The 22,094-nt window shown below is 38.6% G+C and overlaps 2 protein-coding genes across 2 annotated transcripts in view; one reads left to right on the top strand and one right to left on the bottom strand.

Moving 5' to 3' along the window:
- Nucleotides 1-7,314, top strand: LOC122090642 (BTB/POZ domain-containing protein At5g48800-like). Its single transcript, XM_042660284.1, has 4 exons — nucleotides 1-383; nucleotides 2,902-2,968; nucleotides 4,672-5,850; nucleotides 6,546-7,314. The coding sequence occupies exons 1-4, from the start codon at nucleotides 310-312 to the stop codon at nucleotides 7,062-7,064; spliced, it is 1,839 nt and encodes a 612-aa protein (XP_042516218.1). The 5' UTR covers nucleotides 1-309; the 3' UTR covers nucleotides 7,065-7,314.
- Nucleotides 7,315-16,590: 9,276 nt separating this feature from the next.
- The window catches only part of LOC122091780 (cytochrome b5-like), a 9,743-nt gene continuing 4,239 nt past the window's right edge, over nucleotides 16,591-22,094 (bottom strand). Inside the window, exons 2-3 of the mRNA XM_042661911.1 lie at nucleotides 17,295-17,361; nucleotides 16,591-17,206 (exon numbers count right to left, since the gene is read on the bottom strand). Of these exons, the coding sequence (XP_042517845.1) occupies nucleotides 16,956-17,206; nucleotides 17,295-17,361 (318 nt within the window). The 3' untranslated portion in view covers nucleotides 16,591-16,955. The remainder of the gene's footprint in view (nucleotides 17,207-17,294; nucleotides 17,362-22,094) is intronic.

The following is a 22,094-nucleotide window of genomic DNA, read 5'->3' as shown; positions in this document are numbered from 1 at the left end:
CACTCTAACCAACCGACTTTCGGAGTTTTGACTTAATGAGACTGTAAGAACCCAGTTTTTGCTCCTCTTTACGTATGGTAGCGGCTTTGACAATCCAGGGGAAGAGGAAAAGCTTAAAGCTCTGTATGACCCACCAACAGTGTCATTCATGGCTTTGTACAGTTGCCCAACACCGTCACCAACACAAACAACAATTGCAACAATTGGTTTTCAATCCTCACTACTTCATCTTCCTTTTTCTCTTCATTTCACTCTTTCCTTTTCCTTCTCTCCTCATTTCATCCCTTTTACCTCTTGGGCTTCTGCCCAATGGACCGCAATGACAAGCAACAGCCACAGCAGCTCTCCTTGTCCAAATCTTCGAGGCACCGTTGCAATGACTGGTTTGTTCTGTCTGGGTTGTTCTTACTGCTTATACGCTTCACACTGTGTGTTGGTGTGTGTTTTGTTCTGGGTAGCTAAAATTTTTCTGTTATGGGTCTTGTTCCAATCCCCATTTGTGATTTGATGAGTTGGGTGCTATGGTTTTTTGTAATTATATTTCAGTTTAGAAGGAAGCTTTTTCGTGTTCTCCGCATATAACTAAAGAGGAAAAGTAGATTAAGCTAGTGTATTTAATGCATCTCAATGAGTTATTGTGGGAATTAGAAGTTGAATTGGTGTTAAATTTGAATACAGCAGAAACACCCAGGAGCTTGTGCTTTCAATGGAGTAGAATAGGCTGATGAAGCTGTAATATTTCTCAGTTCTTATTAACTCTGGATCTCTTTAACAAATGCCATCTCCAAAACATTGGTGCCCACATGGTTCTCAACTTCATATTGGTGATGTCTTATAACAGTTGGGATTAATTTACAGGCAGAGGCATTTAGATTCCCTTCTTATAAAATCGAACATCCTTGATCACCCCTGGTCTCTTTCTGCTGTTCCTCTGAGCATCCCCCCTCTTAATTCGACTTCAGAATAAACCCCCATCCCTTGAAGCCAACTAAGAAAAAGAAGACGTAGAAATTAGAATAAGAAATTAAAATGCCAGAACCACAGCCATCTAGATATCATGGTTTTAGATTTTGTGTTTCTTATCCCATTGTTTGAAACGCCATAACACTTCTTCATACGTCTGCACATGCTTGCTAACTTCCAGAAGCACTTTTTGTATCAAGCTGACATGTTTTAATCACTCTTGGTTTTCTTCTTTTCCTTCGCAGATCTTTCTAGACTTTCCAAGTTTCGATTGATTTCAAAGATCGGGGAATTATTTGAGTTCTTCATCAACATAGCCTTACTTGTCTACATTTGGTTGATAAAACAAATTCTCTTCTCCCATTCCAATCTACTGGAAGTCATATTTTCCATAATTCTTATAACTTCAAATATTTTTCAACATCTCAAAGGATTAATGCATTTCCTTTATGTCACCCCACTTGCTTAGAGCTTTTAATCTACATCAGACCCCTAATTCCCAATATCCTTTAATTGATCTTTGTTGTATGTATCTAAACCTTCATAATATACTATTCCACTTGTATACCTTTTGGTGGTTCTCCCCAGTTGACCAGAATTCACCTGTTTTCTCCCTATCCTGCTCTTTCCACTCATTCAGCTCAACATCCTCAACTTCACAATATCAACCATCAACGTAGTGTTTCTTCATAATTTTAATTTTGGTAACCATAATATTTACCATTCATGTTGTTCTCTTATAGAGCACTTCCCTAGTTCGGAGCAATGGACTGATCATACAACACCTGTAGAAGCACATTTCTACTTGTGAATATCTAAGATCCTGAATTTCCCTTTATTTTTAATCAAGCTAAGTGCTAACTTCTGAAGATTGAACTAACTTTTAGATAGTTGTTCAGTTCATTTGAGCTCCTCAAGAATTCAGAACTTGAGTTAGTGTCGGGAAATGGGGATTCCTTTGGCAATTGGCACCAATTCACTAATTTTGGGAGCTTGAGCTAGGAAAGTGGGAAACTTCAGTTAGTGCATGAGGAGAAAAATTTATTCCCACAAGAAAGGTGAGTGCAATTTATTGTCAACCGGCGTTGCCCACACATTAGTAGCAGGTATAGTTCAAACTGGTTGTGCTGCATCAATTTTTTTAATCTATTAACTAATTTTCCGAGAAGAGAAGGTAACCTGGTGATGTCAACAGAAGATTCCTGTGGTAAAATGTGTGCTGATTGGAGCATTTAAACGGACAAACATACGACTCTTACCATCTTAATATTCGTTTATAACTTGTTTCTGTCCCTACTTGAAAATAGCATAGTTGTCAAGGCGTCGTGTAGGGGACCAGGGTGCCTAGGTCGCCTTGTTGGTGTTCACTCCGACGGATAAGAGATGAATGTGGGACTGATTGAATACCTCGTCAAAGCCACCTTGCGTTTGGACCCCCTCCAATGCCTTGGGTCGCTTAGACACCATGACAACTATGATATAGATGGTGGTAATAGTGTAATACCAAGATGAATGGCATATTCCTAACAAACAAGTGTGCCTCTTCCAACATGGTGGTACAGTTTACTGGTAATTGCATATTGTGTTTTCTTTTACTTGCTACTCTTTTTTCCTTTAATTAATAATTTGAGTCATAGAATGTAAGTTAATTATTCTACAGCGTCCCAGTTATTTTTGTTTGGGCGTTCTATTCCAAGTAACTTCATTATTTCTTTTTGGAATTATTTTGATTCATGATATTTATATAATGGTAGTGAAGCTAACATGAATGCCATGAGGATCATGGCATTTATTATTGGCTTAAACATCCAGTGACTGTGTGGGATTTGTTTTCCTTTTATGTGGAAGTTTTATGATTTTGAACTTTAGCATGCTTTGGATTCCTAATAAATTCCTATGCTTGCCTTTTGTCAATAATTAGCTGGTAATTCATTGCAGGATCTTTTCAGACGTTCCTAGTGATATTACCATAGAAGTAAGTGGAGGAACATTTGCTTTACATAAGGTAGATCTCTACATTTTTATCTTTCAATTTTTGTGTGGCCTTTTAATCCAGTGAAATCCTAGTACTTAAAAATAAATGTAAAACAATCCTGTGAAATCGATTCTGAAAGTGGGGAAACTATCTTAAATATCCATAGTTGCTACTTCGATATTTGTTATCTGAAAGCATCATATCTGTTCATAAGATAATTAGCATACCCTTCTATCTTTTTCCCTGAGAAAATGAGTAAAAAATCATAGGGGCTCCATAATAACTCTCTGACTCCCAAGTTCACTCCTCTCCCTTGAGAAGACTCTGCTCCCAGGCATGGGAGTTGTGCAAGTAAAACATCTTTGTTATTTATGTTAGTTTCAGTACCATTGCTATGATTGCCAGGCATGGCTGCAATGTTGAGATTAAGGGAACAAATAAGATAGATGCCTAGGATTAGGAAGGATGGACTGAGTTCCTTGGTTATTTATTCCTTAATCCTCTCCCTCATCTCCTACTGAAGCTACGGTAGAGTTTGAGATTCAATTTTGATATTTTCTCTGGTAATGCAGAATTCCAGCAGAAGGAAGGCCAGTAGTCTTGCCTGCGGTGTAGTCTGGTCCAACTATAAACTAGTTTCCTAGACAGTTCATTTTTCAGTTTCAGTTCGGGATTGGTTTAGGCTTTTCTGTTTTTTGAGTGGGGGCTTATGGCCTTACCCGCGAATTTGATGAATAAGGGAAAGCTTTGGCTGCTACTATGTTCTGTGGATCTTAGGCCTACTGTTGTGGGATTCAAAAGTGTCACTTATGTGGACTCAGGAGTGGACTGCTGTGGATTGAGCTAGTTATTTTCTGCTATGGATTCAGCAGGCAAATCACGTGGAACCTGATTTTATCTCCTTTATTTTCCTATCTCTTTTTCTCCATTGAATCAGATCCGTTTTCTTCATTTTTCCCAAACCTGTGCATAAGTTTCTAATTCTGTTCTGCTGTCTTAACTGCTATTCTGTCACAAGTTCCAGTTCTTTTCAAAATAAAAATCTTCCTATAAATTTTAGAAACCCTAGCTACTACTGAAAACTCCAATATCTGAATCTGATTTGCTGTTCTGATTTCTGGTTTGGTTGCTGAAACTTCTCTGTTATTATTTTGGTTTCTAAATCTCAGTTTTCCATCAGTTTCTAGTTTCTGGTTCTAGTTTCTAAATCCTAATAACTTTACTTTCTAAATTTTGGAGTTTCTAAATCTAAGTTACCGATTCTGGTTTGTCTGGGTTTTGGTAACTTGCTAAAATTGGGATTCTTCCATTTCTCTAAATCTGACCGCAGGATTACTGTCTAACTTTGATGGTCTGTTCTCCTTGACAAATAGGCCGTTTGACCAAGGGTTTAGCCAGAACAGATATGTATTTAATGAGTTATTGATTTGCTCTTTCTGGTTTGGTTCCTACCTTCCTGCGATTCTGGTTTACATTGAGTTTTCTAAACCCTAATCTTTATGTGACTCAGAATACTCTATTATCGGGTATATCCTTTTGCATGCAAGAAGTGTTTTCTTAACTTATTTCTCCCTTCAGCTATCATTATTGTTCATCAGAAGATAGGTTGCATCTGGCTTTAAATCTCTACTGAAGATGGCAAATCTCACCTCATGTTGTGTTGCTTTGGATATAATTCACATTTGCATGTTCATGTTGCAAAGGTTCTGATTATTTTAATTTGGAAAACACAGTTTCCTCTGGTGTCTAGAAGTGGGCGAGTCCGAAAGCTGGTTGCGGAGCATAGAGATTCTGATATTTCCAGGATAGAGCTTGTTAACTTACCTGGCGGTGCTGATTCATTTGAGTTAGCAGCAAAGTTCTGCTATGGCATCAACTTTGAGATTACATCCTCGAATGTTGCACAACTTTGTTGTGTTTCTGATTACCTGGAAATGACTGAGGAATATGCAAAAGACAACCTTGGTTCTCGTGCTGAAGCATATCTAGATACTATTGTCTGCAAGAACCTTGAAATGTGTGTTGAAGTCTTGCAACAGTGTGAAAATCTACTCCCTCTCGCTGATGAGCTAAAAATAGTCAGCAGATGTACTGATGCTATTGCTTCCAAGGCATGTGCGGAGCAGATAGCCTCTAGCTTCTCACGCTTAGAGTATAGCAGCTCAGGGAGGCTGCACATGAATAAGCAGGCCAGCAAATGTGAAGGGGACTGGTGGATTGAGGATCTGTCTGTTCTTCGTATTGACTTGTATCAGAGAGTCATAGCAGCAATGAGGTGTCGAGGCGTCCGTCCTGAGAGCATTGGTGTGTCACTTGTAAATTATGCCCAAAAGTTTTTGACAAAGAAACCTAGCTTATGGAGTGCATCTACCCAGCCAAAAAATGATATGGTTGCAGGTTCTGTTGGCCATGAGCAGAGACTCATGGTTGAGACGATTGTCAGCTTGTTGCCTGTTGAGAAACCTGCTGTCCCCATCACTTTCCTTTTTGGGCTCTTACGAACTGCAGTGATGCTTGATTGCACGGTTGCTTGCAGGCTTGATCTTGAGAGAAGGATTGGGTCACAACTGGAAATGGCTACTCTTGATGATCTTCTGGTTCCATCTTTCTGCCACGCTGGCGACACTTTGTTTGATGTTGATACTGTTCACAGAATCTTAGTAAACTTCTCTCAGCATGATGACAGTGAAGATGATATGGAAGATGAATCTGGTTATGAATCTGATGGCCTTCACTCACCTTCTCACACTGCATTGCTCAAAGTCGCAAAACTCGTGGATAATTACCTTGCTGAAATTGCGGCCGATGCAAATCTTAAGCTTACCAAGTTCATGGTCATTGCAGAGTCTTTACCAGCACATACACGAACTATTCATGATGGCCTTTACCGAGCAATTGATATTTTCCTCAAAGTAAGCATCTTCATTTAATAAAAATCTAACTGTGCAAACAGCAATAGAAAGAGAAATACAGCACTCTTTTACTTTGTTGAAAGTAAGTGGACCGTAGTAAACTGAACAAACAATGGAAAAAGATTCACTTAATTTGGAAATGTGACCAATACCATGAGGCAAAATGAGCATTCATCAATATCCCCAGAAAATAGGGATTCAAAGTTGGAGTTTATTTCTGACTTCAGCTCAGAAAGATTGATTCAGATTTCATGTAAGATGCCTTTTTCCTGTTTTAGGGGTCTCCTGTAATCCTCTAGGCTCTAAAAGAGTTATGCACCCATTCTTATCCCAAGTTTTGGTAAGGTGTGCAACCTTCCTGGTGTATGGTGCATCCCAATGAACAGTCAGTGGATCGAATACATCATACCCATCATAACAAACTTAACAGAAATTTGTGGCTGCTTCTTGCAGCTATGAAAACTGCAACAAATCTCTGGGATAAAATGGTGGTAGTTGATCCCTTCTCTTTTTATTAAATATTTATTTTACATGATAATTTTTTATTCTTGAACTACATTGTTCATGGAGCCACTGGTGATCCATGAACAATTTTTACAATGGGATTGAAATGCCAATTTCCAACTGGGTATTGACCTGTCTGTCTGTACAAGCCACACACTTGTATTCATCACTTTTTGAACCTCATGTCTCAGGCTCATCAGGGTTTATCAGATTTGGAGAAAAAGAAGCTCTGCAAACTGATTGATTTCCAAAAGCTATCACAAGAAGCAGGTGCGCATGCAGCACAAAATGAACGTCTCCCTCTCCAGTCAATTGTCCAAGTGCTATATTTTGAGCAGATAAGGCTTCGGAATGCCTTATGCTGCTCTTATCCGGAGGACGACCATAAACCAATGCACCAGTCATGGCGGATCAGCAGTGGTGCACTCAGTGCAGCAATGTCACCCCGAGATAATTATGCATCATTAAGAAGGGAGAACCGAGAGTTGAAACTGGAACTCACTCGATTACGGATGAGACTGAATGATCTGGAGAAGGCCCATGTTTTCATGAGAAAGAACATGGAGAGATCTAACTCTAGCAAGTTTATGAGCTCTTTCTCAAAGAAGATCAGTAAGCTGAATCTGTTCGGGCATAGTTCTTCCAAGTCATCAAGTTCGCCTTCAAAGTATTCACAAAGAACAGACTCGAGAGTTCTTGGGAGAACATGAGCTGGCTTCTTTGGAGAGGATATACTCATCTGGAGTCTTCCTTTCTTTCTGCCATCCTCCGCTGATCTTGTTGCCCAGCCCAGTGGCTTGTTTCATTTTGAAGTGATAGTTATTGTGGGGAAATCTCTAAAATCCTTAGAATTTCATGAAGGAAAGCCTTTTTTTCCAGATACATGCAGAAAATATCAATGTATAGTCATCTCAACTGATCGAGTGTTGAAATTATATATCAAACTACAAATTTTCTCCATTGTTCTGTTAGAATCATTTTACTATTATTAATTTCATTTGAAAAAGGCTCAGCACAAAATGAGAAGCACCAAATAAAATGGTTGAATCCACTATAGAAATGAAAAGAGATTAACATAAGGCAAACTACTTCAGTTCTTTCTTGCAAAATAATGTTGTTGCATTTCCATTCTCATATATTATTATAATCTCATGATGACTTGTGGACAGACATACATATTTAGCAGAGAGTAATAATTTGTTCACTGGGTGGACAGACGTACATATTCTATGTTAACCACCAATGCAGTTATAATATTCATGTTTTGCTACCATTTCCTATTATATATAGAAAAAAATGTTTCCTCTTATCTCTTAGGGGAATGGTATCCGTGTTAAAGTTTGAAAGAGTGATCACATGTTCTAAAGTTTTCGTAGGGTACATCCCTCCTAGAGGTAGATGCAGTGATCTGAAGTCAAGTGCGACACCATCCGTTACCTCGTCACCTTGCAAGTTGATAGCCTCTGAATATCCCAGCCGATGCAAGGTTGGTTTTTAAGGTTGTATGATTTAGACCTAAAAAAGATCTTAGAACAGAAACTCTGTTCCTACTTACAAGAGATTGTCTTATGGGCTAGTCTGAAGTACATTTTCTTCATGCAACTGGCTACCCCAACCTAATAGCAAAGATCAAAAAGAAAATATAAAAGCACTAGATGAGGTTTACTAGGCTGAAAAGAACAAACATGATCAGAAGGGACAGATTAGAAATTGCAAACCAAAAATCCGATGGGGCTGAAACTAACATACATTAGAGGTCCTAATGGGGTGAGTATGTGGTTAAAATATCAAAGCAAGATGATGGTTAGGTTAGGAGATACGAACATGGACAGAAAATAGAAACTAAGAAAAAAACCAGACAATAGCAAGGAAAACTTGAATAACTCTAAATCCATCAGTGTGATGGTCTTGGGGAGATGTCTTTAATTCCAAATGTGCCAAAAGTGGGTCGAAATTCCATCTAAGGATATATGGGTATTTATGTAAATTCTTTATATAGGTTTTCGCTATATATTTGTAGTGAGGTTGTCTTTCTCTGTAAGCAATCTGAGAGGTGTGAGGATGAACGCTGTAACCCTATTTTTCATCAATAGTGAAGTAGGATCTCATCTTACCGAGGATGTAGGCAATCTTGCTGAACCTCGTAAATCCGTGCGCATTGTTTGTTCTTGTTTTTCCATTCTTTTCTGCATCGTTTTAGAGTTGCGTTTCTACAAATGGTGCTCAAGTTTGGGTTGAATGGAGTAGAACCTAGGGGAACAACAAACTGAATCTAGTCTAAATTGATGGATAGATGCGCTGAAATCACATACTAAACTTCAGACTCAATGAACAAGTGCCTAGCACACTTGGTAGAGTGTGAAGCGTTAAAGCCCATCCTACCAGGAGGTCTTGGGTTCAAAACTCCTGGTTCACACCTTCCCTTCCCACTTCATAGAATAGAATAGAGTAAGACCTATCCAAAAAAAGAAACTCCTTTTCAGACTCAGATGTGATCAAATAACCCCATCGCACACAGGAAACAGCATATAAAATAATAGAAAATAAAAGGAACTTGGAAAGAAAGCACAGAGGATTGATTAAAACACTAGAAACTTATAAATCACCAAAGAGAAGACTACGGTAGAGAGAGAATAGTTGCTGGAAATCCTGCAAAACAGTAAGGAAGAAAGAAGAAAAGAAAAGAGAAAAAAGAAGGGAAGAAAGTTATATGACCAATAGGCTTCACCACCCCAGCCCCAAACCTAGTATTCACCACCTTGGGTTGCCACTTGCTTCACCACAAGGGCCGTGACTGATTCACCACAGTCCACACACTCACATAGAGGGGTTTTTTTTGTTTTGTTTTGTTTTGTTTTTCTTTTTTTTTTTTTTGTTTTTTTTTTTTTTTTTTTTTTTTTTTTTTTTTTTTTTTTTTTTTTTTTTTTTTTTTTTTTTTTTTTTTTTTTTTTTGTTTTTGTTTTTTTGTTTTTTTTAATCAAACACATCAATTCTGTGGGCTAGTGTGCCTTTTGCTCTTTATTTATAATAACCAATGAACTGATTACAAGAATAGAAACTCTCTTGCTACTTGGCTGCCAAGCAAACACTAAAAAGGATCCTTCTAGAAAGGATTCTTAGCTATTACAAGGAAAATAGAAAGCAAATAAAACAGAAACGGATAGAATTCTTCTAGAGGATCCATTGCTATTACATGCAAAATAGAGAGCCTTTGGCTCGCCATGTTCTGGTAATCTACAAACACCCTAGGGGCGGAAGGACTTTCTTTTTTGCTGCTTAGCCCCAACGACAAACGAACCTACGGGTAGGCATTTTCAGGGAGTAGTTCGTTTCCTTCTTACTTATGTGATGTGAAGTGCTATATAAAAATCAACAACTTTTCTCGATTAGAATACGGATGAGGTCCAAGACGTCATCATTGGGGCAAACGATGAAATATCTATCTTAATACTAAGTAACTTATTGCATGGAGTTAGAAACTAAGAAAATATAAACTAACTACTTAATCCTGCATAGGCTTTAACTCCCTAACATTTGGGCTCATAGAATGGGCCCATTACGATAGAAAACTCAAAATTACTTAGCCCATGGCTCATATAAGCCATTGGCCCCCCCAAAAAAAAAAAAAAAAATAAAATAAAAAAACCCCAAAGCCAAGTCTTAAATTCTTCTCCCTGGGGATGTAATCTGCATCAGCACTGATCTAGAGTGCAGTGCCATTCCATCCTTTACCTCCTCACCTTGCAAGTTGAGAGCCTCTGAATGCCCCTTTAGTCTTAGGTGCTAGACTCAATTGCACAGGCCATCATGCAGGCTTCATGAGGAATAATCGTCTTAAAGCTAGAGATATAATTTAGCATTTTTTCAGGTCTCTCTCCCCTTGCTTCTCTGATTTGAATTCCAATTCGCAAGATTTTCTCTGAGCATTTTCTTTTTTTTTTTTTTTGGGACACTTGATCATTGGTTGCTAGGGTGGGAAAGGCATTCGGTGGCATGCATTGCTGATCTCTAGGTTTGTTAGACCTGCATAATTTCTGGTGTTATTTCAGTTCCTGATCCAAAGAGTCAAAGATTAGACAAAGTCAGTAGGCATTGGGTGCTTCGATGTTGGCATGGATAAAGGTCTTGACATTTTTTACTATTTTTCAGATCTCTTGCTTACACATACACACACACACGCATGTAAATGCAAAAGAACATGCACCCAAAAACTATGTGATTGGACCAAAGAATCTAAATAGCTGATGAACTTATTTACATGAATTGCAAGATTTTTTGTTATTCATCCTTGACTCAACTTAGCCTTATCCCAACTAAATGGGTCAGCTACAAGGATCCTTTTTCTCCAATCACTCTATTCAAAGCCATACTTGTTAATAGTCCTAAGCTATGTAGATCTTTCCTCACCACATATCTTAAGAGTCGTTTAGGTCTACCCTGGCTCTTTTAGCTCCTTCAAACTAAATCAAATCACCCCTCTGTATTGGAGCATTCAAAGGCTTCCGTTGCACATGTCTACGTTACCTCAGTTGATTTTCTTGCAACTTATCATGTATCGGTGCCACTCGTAAATTAGGTCATTGTGTCAGCATGATAATGAATTTGCTCCATCTAAAAATTTTCCTTCTATTGGCAGCATGGAGTCATAACTTTTTCCTCGGATTTCCACCTCAAGGAGTGAAGCTCCATCTCCATGATGAGCACTGCTAATGCAGTTACCCACTTCTTCTATTGCTGCTATCATTTGTTCAGTTGGATCATCATTCCCTTTATATATTTAATAAATCAGAATAAGTAGGTAATATAGTACAGACAAGCTTATATCTATTTCAGAAATCAGCACCTAACATTGATATATGTTTCCTGAAATGGCACCTCAGAAAACAGGATAGATTTGAATTAGCGAAATGGAGTCTCAATACATGAAGTAAGACACCGTCCAATGCAACAAGATCTCAGATATAATTAAGCATACTGACTGCCTAGGCCTTTACAGAACCCAGCTCTGAGCTAAGATTAATGAACTCAAGTGGTGACTAGCAGTGTTCTGCTTTCATTTTCTGAAAATGGCACCCATCTGAATATATGTTCGAGTCTTCACGCTTTCTTTTAAACTGTCCCATTTGTTGGAAGTCATTGTGTGTTGTGTTGAATCCATCTTCCTTGTTAATCAATGATTTCAAATTCTTCTTACTTTAGATGCTGCATTTACCGACTTTTAGGCAATCATTTAAGAGCAGCCCTGAAGGTATGAATTATCACTAATGTGTTATTCATGCCAAGATTTCTACTATTTTCATTATGGTCCATCTTCAGAGAAGGCAAAAGTTCTGATCTATGACCAGAATGAATACTACGAAATTTCCTTTAGTCAAAATACGGTTCATGGATTATTGTTTATTTCATTATTTCTCTCTTTTCATACTTTTTCCTGTTTTTCCACCTTTTTTTGCTTTTGGAAAATCAGTTGAATTTTGCATTCATGGTTTGGTTGTGGGAACTCCTTACTATTTTACCATTCGGTTCAGTTTTGACAACATTGCTTCCATGTCATTAAGTCCTTGAGCATCCAACAGGCTTGAACATCCATGACAGCCATAATTATTTTATCTTGGTATTTGTTAAAGAGGACAGCATGCCATACCTAGAAGTGAAGTGTTCAACACATGTGGGCTGTGAAAAGAAGCATAGTTTATGATCTGAAAACTTGGGTGTACTTGATAAATCTGTAGATGCAGATCCAGCCTCCTAAGGTTATGCAACTAAAGTCTGGAAGTGGATAATATCATGAAAACAACAAATGTTCTACTAGGTCAATATATCATATATTTTTGTTATATTGTACAAATACATGGAATGAGAAATACATAACAAATGGAAGAGTAAATACATATTTTGGACTCCTAGATCATATTCACATTAGAGGAATGAGAAGCAAGTGGAAACATCTCCACTAATCCAACATTTTTTCTGATGATACATGATCCTGTGAAAGGAGATGGCCCCATGAGAAGCATTCCATCTTCATTCTTACTAATTGACGCCTCCTCTTCGCGTACAAGAATCTAATAATGACAGTCTAGAAGTTGCATTTCATATGATTACACAAAAGCATGACCACAGCAACACCAGGAAGAGGCATAGGAATAATAATCAGAGAAAGGAACTCGGAAGGCACAAATCAAGTTTAAGTGTTGATGACAAGGAGTAGGAATGATAAAAATGAAAGGTCTATAGATCTGCAAGTATCTATAGATTAATTAAGTAGTCTGTGTAGACATTCAGAAGTCCTGGAATTTCCTCCCCTTTTGCTCTATGCGTGGTAAGTCGAAGGTCACCCTGCGACCACTTGATTTTCGATCAAAATAAGCACTTTGTGACCTTAAACATGACTTCCTTGCCTTGACCTGTTTGCAACGCTCCCCTTGATCTGGTTTTGCAGGATTTTCACCACAGTTGCCATTATCAATAACATACTCACTTGGGTTTGGAGGTCTCACCTCTAACCAAGAGTCATCTAGAGATTCTTGTCGATGATGTCGCTGTTTTGTGGTCAACTCAAGCCATGACTCAACCCATGAGGGAGACTTTGACGATAAATGCTTACATCTATCATTTATCTCATGCTCAGGAACCATCTCACAGCAAGAATCATATTGGAATTCCTTGAGAAATTGGTCATGTTCTTGGCATGTATATGTTGGCTTATTCCGAGACCAGCTACGAATCTTCTGCAGTAGATGTTTATGGGGGCGTTGTTGTTGCTCATTATCCATCTCAACACGTCGATCTGCAACTTGTTTGGTGGTAGTCGTTTTAACTGGAACCTGAAGGGAAAATTGTCTTTGAAGAAAGCGATGGTCCCTGTGAATTGGATTCATCTTAGTCCCTGAATCAACCGGTGCTGCCGATTGCTTAGGAGATTGATTGCGATGTTTCAATGAAGCAAGTTGGTTCCTGAGTCTATAAGCTTTAACCAAATCAAATACTACATGGTTGGGGATGATGTAAAAGACTCTTCCTGGCTTCAGAATAGAATCAGGCTGGATGACAACCCACGGATACCTCCAAAAATCTGGACGAGTTACACTGTGATGTGGATTCTTCTCCAATACTTCATGGGCAGTAATGGGTTCCCAATACAACTCAACATACCCACCCAGGTGGACCAATTTAAGAACACCATCCTCCCTCGTGACAGCTTTGGCTGCCATGGTTTCTTCAACTCATGAAACAAAGGAAGTAAACAGAATTATCAGTCTCCTTCCTTACTTCTGATGTTCTAAAATGATTTTCCTGGGAAGAGAATATGAAGGAAAAAAAAAAAAAGACTTAAAATGATAATCAAAAACTTCTTTTTATTGCTTTCGAAAACAAAAGTCTGGCATATCAAAATTTGAGCTGAACAGGATTGAATTCTGGAATTTCTCCAATAAAAACCAAAACCCACAACAAATTTAATCAAGGGTTGATGCTCTACTATAATGCCATTGCCATTTACACTCTGTTATTGTAACAATTAAGTGAAGAAAATGTGAAGGTAATGTGAACAGGGGATCTGTCTTTGGCGGGAAAGGCTCTCTATTATTAAAATATTAACTAATTTCTGTTATCTAGAACAGTAGGACAAGGAGAGAGAGAGAGAGAGAGAGAGAGAGAGAGAGAGAGAGAGATTGGGCATAACCCATCTTCATCTGAATGCAACTATTTTAGGGTTCCTATGTATGGGCAATTTGGTGGAAGGGTATCCCTTGCATTTTTTTGGGGAGTTTCATCTCCAACAAGACTGTTTAGCCGTTTTTATTGGTTATCCATAGCTTGCGGATTTTTTTTCCCTGAAAAATAAAATTTTTAAACTGAAAATGACTAAAAAAAAAATTTCTTCACTTTGGAGCAAATCTGAAATGCCACTTTGGATACTATTCTAGGAATCCCAATTAACGATAAGAATCTGTGGATTAAGAGATTTTCTCTTTAATTTTGGTGAAGGAAAACTTGGTCAACTGAAGATTACCTTCAAAAGATGTTCAAATTTAAAGTACCAAACCGAGTTTTAGGGAGTCGATAGGTTCGTGGTTCAACCGTGGTTTTTAGAATTTTTTAAAGAATAACTTATCATTAAAATTTTTTTGAGGGAAGTAGGTAACAGCTAGGAGACTCGAACTCGAGACCTCCTAGTGAGCATGGGTTTTATACACACCACAGCTCACCAACTGCACTAAGCAGTTTTTTAGAATTTTTTCTTTTCGCTCAAAACATAAATTCTTAAACTGAAAATGACTAAAAATTTGTTTCTTCACTTGTAGGAAATCTGAAATGCTGTTTTTTAAACTACCCTAGGAATTCCATCCAACTATTAGAACCCGTGGATTAAGAGATTCTCTCTCTACTTATTTATGATGGAAAACTTGGTCAACTGAAGATTACCTTTAAAAGAGGCTTTTAAATTTAAAGTATCAAACCGGATTTTAGGGACTAGATAGGCTCGTGGTCCAACCATGGATTTCAGAGTTTTTTAAAGAACTTATCATCACAAGTTAGTTATCCATAGTTTGTGGTTTTTTGCCCCCAAAACATAATATTCTTAAACTGACAATGGCTAAAAAAATTTCCTCACTTGTAGGAAATCTAAAATGCCGCTTTCAATTCTATTCTAGGAATCCCATCTAACAATTAGAACCATGAATTAAGAGAATCTCTCTTTACACATTAGTGGAAGGAAAACTTGGTCAACTGAAGACTACCTTTAAAAGAGATCTTTAAATTTAAAGTACCAGACCGGATTTTAGGGACTTGGTCCAACAGTGATTTTTACAGTTTTTTAAGAGTAGAATTTGTCATTACAAATGTTGTATACGGCCGGCCATCAGAGTAGACAAATCCTGGGAAGACCAAGATTCTAAGAATCAGTATTGAATCGGTCGAATTGTATTAGATCTGACCAATCTTGGATCAACCATAAGTATTGGATCAGGGGTCAAATCATTAAAAAAAAAAGTATTTTTTTAATGAAAAATAGGGGTAAAATTGACCAATACAGTCCGGTCCAGATCAATATTGTATCAGTATTGACTGATGAGATCAATATCAATCAGATTCCCAAGATTTAAGACCCAGGTGAGAAGCATTTCCAACGGTTGAAATCCCTGGTCTTTTGATGCAGGTGGTCTGGCCGGAGTGTAACTATAAAACCGGTCACTGGCACAACTTGACCCAACCTCCAAAATGGTTGAATGCCTTTTCTCTTCCGAAGTGAAGGGTAAGTGGTTGATTTCATTCACCAAATTGAAATCAAACCCAAGCCTGGTTTGATGTGTTTTTTTGGCTGGCTGAACCAAATTTGGTTCTGCCTTCCAAAAACTGGAACAAGTGAAGAGATGAAAGATTTAAAAGAAGGGAGACGACCTCAAGCTTGTGTCGCTCAGGAAATAACCTCAAAGCGAACCAATAGGAGAGAACAGCAGTTCATACAGTATAGGGGAGGGGATGGCCGGCGAGGCTGGATAAACTTCTTTTATTTTTTTTAGAGAATATTTTATAAGGAATCTTTATTTTTCCTTTTATCAAATCACCAAATTTTTTTTAATCCAATAAGATTAAGAAGGCTATTTATTCTTTCAATATTGTTTCATTCACAGGGTCAACCGACAATCTCTCAAAATAAATGAATTGGTTCCTGGTTCGTTTCACCATCCCACCAATGAATCATTACTATTCGTTTTCAATAGAATCTTTTGTGGTCACAGGTTTCGTCGTTCCCATCGCTTCTCTATTAATGGTTAGGCCCAAACTTTGCAATGGAGATTCTAATGAGAGGCTGGATCAACTTCTCACATGGGAGAAGAATTACCCTAACTCTTCCCCATATGAGGGCCCAACACTCTTTAACGGTATCCAACCCACAAGTCAAAACAATTAATACACTATTGACTCATGGTCTAATACCCCATGAATGGTGAGAACCCATGTGAGAAGAAGGTCCAAACTCATTGCCAAATGGAGGGAAGAGTGTCATCACTCTATGGATGCCAAGAATACCAATGAATCAAAATATCATTCACTACTTTGATATTTTGATAAGAACATAAATATTGAAATGAGAATTATTTTCCAACTTTTTGCATTGCATATCAATAACCTTTTCCCTATTTCTACTCCTTACACAATTTTGTAATGATTTTCAATAAACAAACACAGCCATAGTTGATGTGCATTGCCAGAACATTGTGGCTTGAATTAATGAAGAAAAATGATACATATTCATTCAAGTGCTAAAAAAAAACATTTTGGTCATACAACAGATTGGATCTCTATGCTGCTAAACTAAGGAATAACATAACCACCATGTTTGCTTTTGTGAAGACAGATTACAGAGAATGGTGGAAACTGGAACATGAGTAAACATACAATAAAAGCATCAAAGGTTTGGAAAAAAATTTCTTTTTTGCATGGGTTAAACAAGCCACAGATTACCACCATATGCAAGTTTGACTACACTACTAACCCCTGAGTTGCAATGTCCATTAAACATAAAGAAAATTAATAGGAGGCTTTAACCACAAACTCAAACTAATGCCCTGTCCCAAAATGCACTCTGGTGCTTAAGCCGATTTGGTGTAGAAGCGGATGGCAATGGCCAACCCCAAAATGGCAAGGGGAACCAGGAACTGGAGTAGCTTGACAATGAACTCTGAGGTCTTGTCTTGGTTGTAGTGTGGCTGCTTGGGAGGAGTGTATTTGGTCTTGGTGGGAATGCTTGATACATCAATCTCTCCAACAAAGTATTCATCCATCATCGCCCTTGCACTGGTACTGTGGCCGATATCCTCAAAATCATCGGTTGCATCCTTCCCTGACACCAAATATAACCCCACATACATGACACAAAGAACAGGCTCACCCAAACATGCAGTTGAACAGATATTGTTGAATGTTTTTACCTGTCGCTGATAGCAAAACGTCATCACCACCAGGATGGTCCTCCATGAACTTTGTCACATCATATACCTGTTGCAACACATTATAGAAAGCAGAATTCAAGGAGATGAATGGAGAAAAGAAATGTGATGGTGTAACTTGAAATTCAGAAACCCAAACCAGCAAGCTGTAGACATCATCCATTACAAAGTTGGACATAACCCATGTGCATACTGACATTGGAAGATAAACAACAACAAACTCAACCTTACCCCAACTTAATGGGATTGGCTACATGGATCAAGACAAAACAGTAGGGAAAACTGAGGTCAACTTTTTCATCAGGATTATCTAGTGCCAGAACTTATAATATTTCATCAAATCAAATTAACAGGGATAAGGTCCTTATGTTGGTGAGGTGGCCATCTGGCCAAAAGGATAAGAATGGGGAGGGATGATTCCTAGCTGTGAAATAGTGGACTCTGAGAATCGATCAAAGCAACTAACTGAGGAGCCCTCTACTCATATACAGCACTAAACCTTACTCTTAAGAGGTCTTCAAACATTCAGTGTATATTCCACATACAAAGGTATTTTTGAACTTTGAAGCCACACTTTTGCTGAAAGCTAATCTCGTTCTTATCTTTAGTGTTAACAAAGAGGCATGTCCCAGGCAGAGCTGAAAAGTTAAATGGGACAATTGTATATGTGATTCAAATAGAAAGCATGAGCTATACATGTAACACTAAAGAGGCATGTCCCAGACAGAGCTGAAAAAGTAAAATGGGACAATTGTATTCAAAAAAAAAAAAAATTAGAAAGCACGAGCTATATATGTGATTCTTTAAGGATCTCTAAAGCTTCTCTTGAAGAAATCCACATATACCAACTAACATCCTGAAGAGCAGACTCAGCGTCGCGAGACAATTGTATCTAGTTAATGATTGCATAACTGGTGGCAACTGATGAAATTTCATATCATTTTAAGAACAAAATCTCGGTTGAAGTTGATGGTCACAAGCAACTAGTTTGATATGAGTATGAGGGAAAGAGGTAAAAAGATCAAGACATCAAACACCATAAAATTTTGACAATGATTAATGTTTTATCCATTATATTTCTCATCAGTAGTGTATTTTGTTTGCATGCTACAAATTGTGGTATGGTCATATCCAATGGAGACCCATGGATGCACCAATAAGGAAGAGTGACCAGATTCAAATAGAAAGAGTTAAAAGAGGAAATGACACACGTAAAATGACTATGGCAGAAGTGGTAAGAAAAGATACGCAAAAGCTAGGTCTCAACCCAAGTACGACCGCAGATAGAGCTATTTGGAGGACTAAGACCCATGTAGCCGACCCCTATTAGACGGATTTCCAGAGATGCTGCTCTGACTTCTGTGTTTTACCTCGTTTTTACATTTTTTTACTTCTTTCCACGTCTTTTATTCCCTTTTATTCCTTTTATCTCTTACTATTTATGCTTCTATCGGATCCATATAGCCAACCCCATTTAGTTGGGATAAAGTTATGGTTGTAGTTGTGGTTGTTGTTGTTGTTGTCATTGTTGTTGCTACAAATTGTGATCTCCACCTTGATGCAGAATTCCAGCAAGAAGATAAGATGGGCTTGGTTTAATTTTTTGGATCCAACTGAATCTATGGTTCAAGTTTGGTTTAATTTAGGCTTAATTTAAGTGCCCAACAGGTTGTAGGGGACATGAGCTTAATATTTTTGGGTTTATTATTGTAATGGGTCAATTCTATAAGCCCAAATATTATGGATCTAAGTCCTATACGGGATTAAGTAATTAGTATCTACTTTGCAATATTCTCTAACAACAAAAAAGTCAACCTTATCCTAACTTAATGGGGTCGGCCACATGGGTCCGAGCACCCAAAATAAATAAATCAAGTGAGATAAAAAGCACCACACCATCAACTCAGGAAAATTTCAGCTAAATGGGGTCGGCTAAATGGATCATTGCCCTCTAAACGGCTCTATTTGAGATCATGTTTGAGACGAGACCTAAACTATGCATGTCATTCCTCACAACTTCCCCTATAGTTGATGGAGAACCTTAGGGAAGGGAGGGGAAATCAGAGTAGAGAGGGGGAAAAGAAGGTTTACACTCACACATTCATTCAATAATCAAATTGCTCTCTAAATCTTCAGTCGATTACAACCAATATATAGGAAAATAGGAACATGAAATTAGAAACTTAACTGCAATGGAAACTAGCCTAAATTATGAAACAACTATAAAAAGGAAACCAAAGCAAGGAAATAAATCCTACTCCTACATTCAAGTCTGGAAACTAAAAGCATGAAATAAAATACTAAGTAAACTACTAATTTTATTTCCAACCCTTGTTGGACCAAAACCCTGGGCTGGACCGGTTCTTCTTGGCTCTTGGCTTCCAAAGCCGGTCATGCTGGTCCAACCAAGAAAGGGCAGCCATATCTGCATCAACTCTCCTCCTCTGAAAAGAACTCGACTCCGTCGAGTTAGGGAAAGGACCGAGGAGACCGTCTGAAGGAATACGCTGAATGAGGAACGATCCCACCATCTTCTTGAGCTTAATTTCAGGGAGATCTTTGGCAGGATGAAACTTCATAGTCTTGTTGGCATGCTTGAAGGCATAGGTATTGGCATAGCCACAATGTTGTACTTTCTTATCAAACAACCAAGGTCAACCAAGAAGGATATGGCACACCTTCAGAGGGAGGACATCACATTGGACTGTATCCTTAAATCCACCAATAGAATATGTGACCAAGCACTTATCTGTGATTTTGAGATTAGTGTTGTTCACCCAAGCAACCTTGTAAGGACTAGGATGTGGTTCTGTATTCAATTCCAGCTTACGAACAACGTCTTCAGAGACAACATTAGTGCAACTGCCTCCATCAATGATCAAGGTTAGCAACTGATCATTGCACTTCACACGAGTCTGAAAAATACTACTACGGCACCAATCTTCATTTTTAGTGGCCTTCTGAGTAGTCAACACATGACGAATGACATAAAAAGGATGTTGGTCATCATCACTGAGAGTGTCATTGACTTCACCTGTTGCACGCTCTTCTCTTAAATCAACTGTGTCAGAACCAAGTTGCTCTTCGGGAATATATGGTATAGGAGAATCCTTATCAATAAAAGCAACCAAACGGCTGAGACATTGGGCACTAATATGTCCAAATCCATGGCATGAGTAGCACCGAACTGTGAATTTTGAAGAATCAAAAGGTTTATCTGAACCACGCCGAGGGGGTGAATATGGGCGAGTAGGCCATGAAGATGACATTTCAGAGACATGTCGAGGTGGAGAATACGGCCGACTAGGTCGTGAAGAAGCCATAGATGTAGCACTTGCCTGTGGCTTGCTAGATGACCTCTCTTGGGTAGGAGACTGTTGCCAAACGGAATTAGTACCTCGAGAAAAAGTGTCTGCAAAATTTCTCCGGTTGTATGAGCGTTTCAGACTTTCCTCAACCTGATATGCTACTTGTACGACGTCTTCCATTGTAGGTAGTCGACTAGATGCAAGGGCAGCACTAAGTTGAGGGTGCAAATCATTGCGAAATTGGGCCACAAAGACTTCTTCATCCCACTCAAAGTCAGAACGAGTGGCTAAATAATAAAATTTAGCAACATACTCTTCAACGGTCAAATTCTCTTGTTTCAACTGTGCAAACCTAAGATGCATGCGTTGCTTGTAATCAGAAGGCAAGAATCGCCGATTCATGACTTCATACATTTCAGCCCAAGTAGTGACCAACCCAATGCCTCGGGTTCGGTTCTGTTGTTGTTGCTTGATCCACCAGACTCTAGCCGTGCCTTTCAGTTTGGCCTCTGCAAATAGGATCTTTCGAGCCTCAGTCAACCCGTACCATCTGAAGAATGTATCTAAACTGTGAATCCAGTCAAGGTACAATTCTGGATTATTGTCTCCATAAAAATCAAGGACATCCAGTTTTGCTGCTCTTTCTGCTCCATCATCATGTCTACCAGTCCCATATGGTGGTGGAGGTGGTGGTGGTGGTGTATGATGTGGTGGTGGTGGTGGTGTTACTGGCAGATCCTGTGGAGTGGTGTTGGAAGAATCCCCAGACTGAATGAGACTCTTTCCTTTATCTGCTGCCACCAAACGATCAATAGAAACTTGCACAGATTCCACCATTGTCTTTAGGGACGTGACCATGTTAGTGAGAGCATCAAATTTTGTATCAGTTTCTCCTTTATAGGAATTCAGCTGTTGAACAACTTCACTATTGGCTACCATGGTGATGAGTAACAAAATAGCACTCAAAGAATAATGGTAGAATAGTAAATAACTGGAGGCTTAAAGGGCAGGGACAGAATAGTAAATTTTTTTTTTTGGAAGTTCAAATTAAACCACAAAAGGGTGTGTCAGTTACGTGTGGGATAGGGGTTTGATTTGGAAATAAAAATATATGGGACAAAAGGGGAATAAAGGAGAAAGGGAGGGGTATTTTAGGAAATGAAAGATAAATAAAAGAAAAAGGAACAAAAGGGGAATCGTGGGGGTGGGTTTTACCGACCAAGGAGGTGTCTCCTTCTGGGAGATGGAACCAGAGGAGAAAGGCGGAAGCAAATCGACCCAGGTATGTTCCTCGCTCTCTCTCTTCTTCTTCGTCTTCTTCTTTCTTCTCGATTCTTTTTCTCTTTTTTCTTTGCCGTCGGACACAGAGAGGAGGCGGCGGCTGCTGTCGGAAGGGACAGAGAAGGCGGAGGGCAAGTGGTGCTGCCGGAAGGAACAGAGAAGGCGGAGGGCAGGGAGCTTTTGGGATTTTTTT

Source organism: Macadamia integrifolia, chromosome 10 (genome assembly GCF_013358625.1).
Source record: "Macadamia integrifolia cultivar HAES 741 chromosome 10, SCU_Mint_v3, whole genome shotgun sequence".
NCBI classification, from domain to species: domain Eukaryota; kingdom Viridiplantae; phylum Streptophyta; class Magnoliopsida; order Proteales; family Proteaceae; genus Macadamia; species Macadamia integrifolia.
The sequence above is the reverse complement of the archived record's forward strand: the minus strand, read 5'-3'. Positions and strand labels throughout refer to the sequence as shown.

Coding starts and splice junctions, on each gene's coding strand:
- LOC122090642 (XM_042660284.1), top strand. CDS start 310: ATGGACCGCAATGACAAGCAACAGCCACAGCAGCTCTCCTTGTCCAAA. Junction 384..2,901: donor AGGCACCGTTGCAATGACTG/GTTTGTTCTGTC, acceptor AATTCATTGCAG/GATCTTTTCAGACGTTCCTA. Junction 2,969..4,671: donor GAACATTTGCTTTACATAAG/GTAGATCTCTAC, acceptor TGGAAAACACAG/TTTCCTCTGGTGTCTAGAAG.